The following is a 6,193-nucleotide window of genomic DNA, read 5'->3' as shown; positions in this document are numbered from 1 at the left end:
CATAAAAGTGTGGTTATAAAGTAATTGAATCAACGTGAGTGCATTTTGACAAAAGGAACAGAGGATATTTCGAAGAAAGAAGACCAAACAATTACTGAAAGAGTAGTATACGACTGCAGTAACTCATGCCACAATTGTGAATGAATCATACAGTACACAGAATACTAGTGTGATAGTAATAGAGAAGATAGTTAGGCTTGTCAGTTGAAATTCTAAAGCAATTCAATAGGCCTAAGTGGACTTTTGACAAGAAGAAGAGAACTATATATATAGTATTTATGATATGCCTATAATCTCTCTAGTGTGAAGAACACCTACTGTAGAAGAATCCTAATCTCAACAACAACAACAACATAGTATATATTTATACTATTAAGAAATATAAGTAAAAGCCTTTTGTTTTGACAATTGGCAAAATAATTATATTTTAAATTCTTACACAGTTTTGTTCAGCATAATCTCTTAGTGTCACAACTTGTGAAAATAAGTGCTGAATTAACAGCTCGCTGATTCAAAATAATAAATTTTTACCTCACATCACACTGGAATATTGTTGTGTACAAAATAATGACTAATTTTATACTAATGATAATGTTATTCTCCTCTACCTCTAACAAGTGAAGTGGCATGTGCTGTTAAGCTTATTGTCCCTTTGTGAAGTGAAGATACACAAAGTATCCATCTGCTTGCTTGCCTAGATGTATGTTCTTTCACCACCACATGCTTGATTGCTTGAAAATAGATGTGTTCATACAAAAATTGTAAACTCAATAACCAGAACTAAGGTTATGTAATTTACGTTACCAAGTGCCTAATACAAATCTCATTAGTCACTGTTATGTTTTGTATTTTTCTTATTTATAATCAGTGTCATAAAGTAACATTTATTTCAATCAACCAAAATTAAGTAGTTGTAGTAGTCATTTTGTGGACACTTATATGGAGAAACCCACAGAATGGTATTAAACACATTTTCAGCTTGTTTCATACTACACTACATATATATATATATTTTTTTTCTTGTATAACAGTTTAGGATTAACCATTTGGAAACTGGTAGGTAAAAGTATACACCACAATCTTCTTGCAGTCACTTTCAAAATATAATTAACCTACTTTATTATCAATGTATGTGAATAAACTTGGCATAAAACTGTATTTAATAATGCAATTTTTAATATCATGTAAAATTTATTTTTCTATTTTAAAAGGAAAGATTTAAATAAATTCTCAGTTTTTGTTTTACTGTATCATGTGACACCTGTTAGCTCTGAATTGCACAATTTAGTTAATCTTTCCATCCTATTTAAGCTTCTGAGTTTGAATCCAAATTACAAACTTATATTATAGAACTTGCTAAGACAATCAAATTTTATAGCCTCCAATCATCTTGTTTTAGTTAAACATAAGCAGAATGTCCAACCCACATGTCATGCCCTCCTACCATATACTGCCTTTCAAAAAAGGTCAATAATTCCATCTGACATTTGCTATTACAATACTTATAACCAACAGAAAGAAAAAATATTAATTCACTAATTTGTGTATAATGTTAGCTTGTTCTCACGATAGCTTTTGAATTATTCGGCATACAAATTTAAAGTTGCTATCTCTAAGTTCAGCTCAACCAGCTAAGGGAATTATTTTATCATACTCAAGAATGAGTTAAAAAGCCAGTTAAATTATAATAGTTATAGGGCATTGTATGTTTTGTGTGTACTATTATTTTGTGTGTTAGACTGAATATTTGAAATAAGCAAAAATACAGTAAATTAAAAACAACTAGTAAAATTTTGGTCAACTTTTAATGAAACAAGTCTTGCACAGAAAAAAAGCACAAGACTCACATGTAAGTATTAAATTTGTTGTTTTTATATACATTTTTTATTTATTGTTATAAAAGTAACTCAAATACAAAAATTAGAAGAATATTAGGTTAGATAAAGAAACATAAGAAATCAAATAAAAAGGAAATTAATTTCCCCATGAGATATGCATGTGAAAATCTTGTGTATTATGTAATTCAATACCATAACTTGAGCTCTGTGTTCACCACGTGATTTTTACCTTGTTATACAGGTTTAGTAGTTAGACGTGGTCCAAACAATAAAACAACAAAAAAATTAATAAAAACAGACGTAAACTGTTAGAATTCTGAGACTGTAAATGTAATTCTGTTACAATCTACAATCATTCAAGAAAAACAAAAGGTAATTTATATTTCTTTCATATTTTTTTGTGGTGGTTATAAGGTTGGTCAAATTGACCAAGCCTGTATAGAGGCAGTAAAAAAGTAACTTAATCCTAAATTGTTGTACCTGAAAATGTCTATCACACTAAATAAAGCTTATTTCAAAATTGTCTTAAAAACATTGTCAAAAATAGGAAGATTAGTCTCATGTAAGAATAACAAATTAGCTCATTGTAATTCATTAATGAGTCAGACAATTGATCAATTAGCAAATTAGACTAATTGTCCAGCTGTACTCATGAATATTTAATTATAAAAATAATTTTCATAACATATTTTTTGGCTAACCACCTCAAATCACCTTCTTACAGCTATGTTGTGTATATAAATATATAAACATAAAACTACAATAATTGAAGTAAACTAATTATGTTGTGAATCTTAAGATGCTGAGGTGCAATTATTTGTTGTGAAATAAGCATAGTTAAATAAAACAAGGATATTATCTTACTTGTAAAGTATATTGATCAGGAAGTATTCTTATTCAAATATTAAATATTACTTAAAGACTGAAGTAATTTTTAAAGAAATACTGATTCATTAAAATAACCACACTGAACACATACTAAAGTTGGCAAACAGTCAGCAAATAATAAAAATAAACAAAACGTGCATGCTATATACTATAAAAAATGATAAAACATACACATAGTAAATACAGACAAAAGACTTTTTAGTATACAAAATGCTGAGGACACATGTAACTCGTAGATGTTGAAAATATATCATTAGAAAAGTACACTGTGTCATCATGATGCCAGAAAGACATACCAAAATCTTCATAAAGTGACATTAAAAAACATGAACAACCAAGAGTTTAGTTGGATCAAACTGGATAAAGTTCCACCTGATACTACTAATTGCAACTACACAATGTCATGTTACAATGTTTGGTGATGAAATGTAAACATTTGGTTGGATAGGAATATTAAAAGAAGTGTGATGTGAACATAAGAGTTTCTACTGTTGAGAAGCTGATAGGACATCAAATGTTTTGATGATCAGTGAACAAATACTATTAAGTATGTGGAGAACAAAGCATCATTTACCTAAGTTTTCCTTGATGGCAATGGTTTACCAGTGATACAATTCTTGCAAGAAAGTTCCTAGATAGTCCAGCCATTATTAAAAACAAATTTTATGGTAACTAACAGGTTCCATTCAGATCACACCCACCATAGCAACTAAACATTCAAAAGCTATAATAAAAATATAATAAAGTAAGTCAGCCCTAAGCAAGCCAGTCATCAGTTTTTGTCAATCCTCAAGTAAGTTAACTGAAGTAAGAAGTCATCAGCCTGAATCAGTCTTCATAGAAACTTTAGAAACAGGACGAGTCTCAGTTTCTCATGATTTTTGAAGTGAAATATTGTATAAAAATTAAAATTTATCAAGTATCCATTCAATATGAACAATGAAAAGTTAATAATTTTGTATAATAAGGTAGTATTAATAACTTTTATTATTTTTCTATTTCTGTTATTCTAATGTGAACTTTGTCAAGTTGGTGATTTGTGTCCTCTTGTCACTAACTGCATATTCCTGATATTTAAATAAATACTATTTGTAACTCAATAACTGCCTATTACCATAGTAACTATTAAATGTGGATGATAATATTGCACAGTGCTGATAACTATTGATTTATAGCAAATTTTTAAAAATAAAAAATGTTTAACCTCCTCTGTTGTAGATGCTCCTAAAGCTGAGGCAATCCTTAGTAATTTCTGTTGCTTTTTCCAAAGTCTTCCTTGAAAGAACCACCCTAGAGCAACCCCACAACACATACTTATTCCTCCAAAAATTCCGAATGTTAAACTTGAAAACTCCATAATACTCTTCATTTAGATTGAGATAATTAATACTCCTGAAAAGAAAAAAAGGTTTAGGTAACTAACCTTTTTTGAGTTACATTACTATGCAAAACACAATTGTGAAATTTACTGTTTTAAAATAAGGTTTAAATAACATAAAAGAAAGTTATCATTTTCCTAAACTCAAAATGTATTTCCAAACACACTTACCTCCACTGACACTTGTAACTATTTCTCGATCTTCATCTTTGCCATCTAAACATCATGTTCACTTGCTGCAGTCTTTATACCCCACTCGACTGCCCTCGGCAATATCTAATTTGCAAAACTTTACACCGGCTCTCACACACCCTCTATGCAGGTACTGTATATAAGCACTGCATATCGACAATTAATCACCTTTTTTAAACTTACCCCATCCAGGTCACTAACATCAGCTCTTAGTGGGGAGAAAGGGAGGGAGAGTGTCAGCAGAGGTAAGTATGTTTGGAAATACATTTTCAGATTAAAAAAATAACTTCCAAAACATACATACCTCCGCTGACCCTTATAGCTAGAATCCCACATTGAGAAGGTAGAGGGGCCGGTGAGGGCATAGTTCATACAGAAAGCATCTGCACAGAACAAAGGTGTACCATGAGAAATGGTACCCAAGTGGGGAAAACCGCACTACATCCAGAACAGGTATGTTCTACACCCAGAACTACAGAAAAGTGAAAAGAGTGGAATATTACATAAGTAAGTATATATATACCCATATCCTCCATTGGTGGCAAGGGCAGTTGGACTGCAAATATATATACATTTCTTTGTGATAGGGTCCCCACCAGCAACCACAGAATGATGCATTTCGAACAATCGACTTTACAAAAGAAAAACTGCAACACCAAAGTGGACAATCCTACTGATCAACCTGAAGAAATCCAAAAGGCAACATCCCAGGCTTGGATTGATAGAATCATATATGCCATACTCCACCCAAGATCCAAACCTTACCCGGTCTGGATTTACAAACAGTCATTTTCACTCCCCAACCAAGTGGGCAAGGAGAATTCCACTTACCTATGGAATTATGGAGAGGACATGGAACTGTTCCACCAAGGGCCTAAGATGGGACCATGTTGCGTTTGGATTTACAAGGAGATAGTGGACCCCTGCATGAACAACCTAAGACATGACAGTGTTCATAACAGGGTCCCCACACACACACACACACCCAATAGCTAAGCATCAAATCTGAACCGGTTTTACTATTAGGCTCCCGCATATGTTGGTCCTGCTTCTACCGACATCTGGGAAAAACTTCCATGGACCCAGGTAGGAGGGTCCCCAACTTCACCTTCTTCTCCGAGAGTGGAGAAAACTCAACATTCCGAAGGAAAATGCTCTGTCCACCACTCCAGCAACTGGGTGTGATAAGGATACCCTAGCTCCACTAGAAGCAGTAAGGGAACACATACGTGGTGGAGAGTCCTGAGGAACAGGCCTCCGGAGACAGTGCAACAGGTAAACCACATTCCCTAAGTTTTAAAAGCAAACTGATCGTGACTGATTCAACTCTAAGATCAGCAGGGATTGGCAAAATCCCCTTTCGCTTTACTCATGATAGTCCATGAGTAGCAGTCCATTGGATTTGTATTGTGAGATAATACTACCATCTAGAATTTATCCAGATGGTCTTATGGAACACCTCATCTCGACAGAGCCTGTTGCAACCATGAACCGATATAAAGGTTGCTAATGTGGAATTGAAAAAATACAAGCATGCCTGACTGGGCAACACTCACCACTGAGTGGGATGCAAAGGAAAGAAAGAGGGACCCTAGAAGAAAAAAATAAAAACTGTTGATCAGGTAAGAAAGTCACACACCTCCTTGTTAAAATCTAGCAGAGGTAGTCAACATAGCCATGGATGGGAGGCAAAAATCCCACAGAAGAGGAAACTGCCAGATCATGAAGGTAATGAAATAGGAAAGTGTTGGAAATCCACATACCGGCTCACAAAATATCCCCCAGAGAAAAGTTCAGATGAGCAGACAATGACATTGATAGATGCAGAATCTAGTGAAAAGTGATGTGGAGTATATTCCAAACTACAACAGATAACCTCGAATAGGTTATAGGAATC

At 33.3% G+C, this 6,193-nt stretch overlaps 1 protein-coding gene across 2 annotated transcripts in view; it reads right to left on the bottom strand.

The window, feature by feature from the left end:
- Nucleotides 1-6,193, bottom strand: part of LOC106457568 (peptidyl-tRNA hydrolase 2, mitochondrial-like) — a 74,670-nt gene that overhangs the window by 63,233 nt on the left and 5,244 nt on the right. For both annotated transcript variants that reach the window (XM_013916999.2, XM_022383559.1), the window contains exon 2: nt 3,931-4,118. In XM_013916999.2, coding sequence (XP_013772453.1) covers nt 3,931-4,095 — 165 coding nt within the window. In that variant the 5' untranslated portion in view covers nt 4,096-4,118. The remainder of the gene's footprint in view (nt 1-3,930; nt 4,119-6,193) is intronic.

The sequence above is a fragment of the Limulus polyphemus genome, unplaced genomic scaffold (assembly GCF_000517525.1).
Source record: "Limulus polyphemus unplaced genomic scaffold, Limulus_polyphemus-2.1.2 Scaffold346, whole genome shotgun sequence".
In the NCBI taxonomy this organism is placed as follows: Eukaryota; Metazoa; Arthropoda; class Merostomata; order Xiphosura; family Limulidae; genus Limulus; species Limulus polyphemus.
This window is presented reverse-complemented; position numbering and strand designations above follow the sequence as displayed.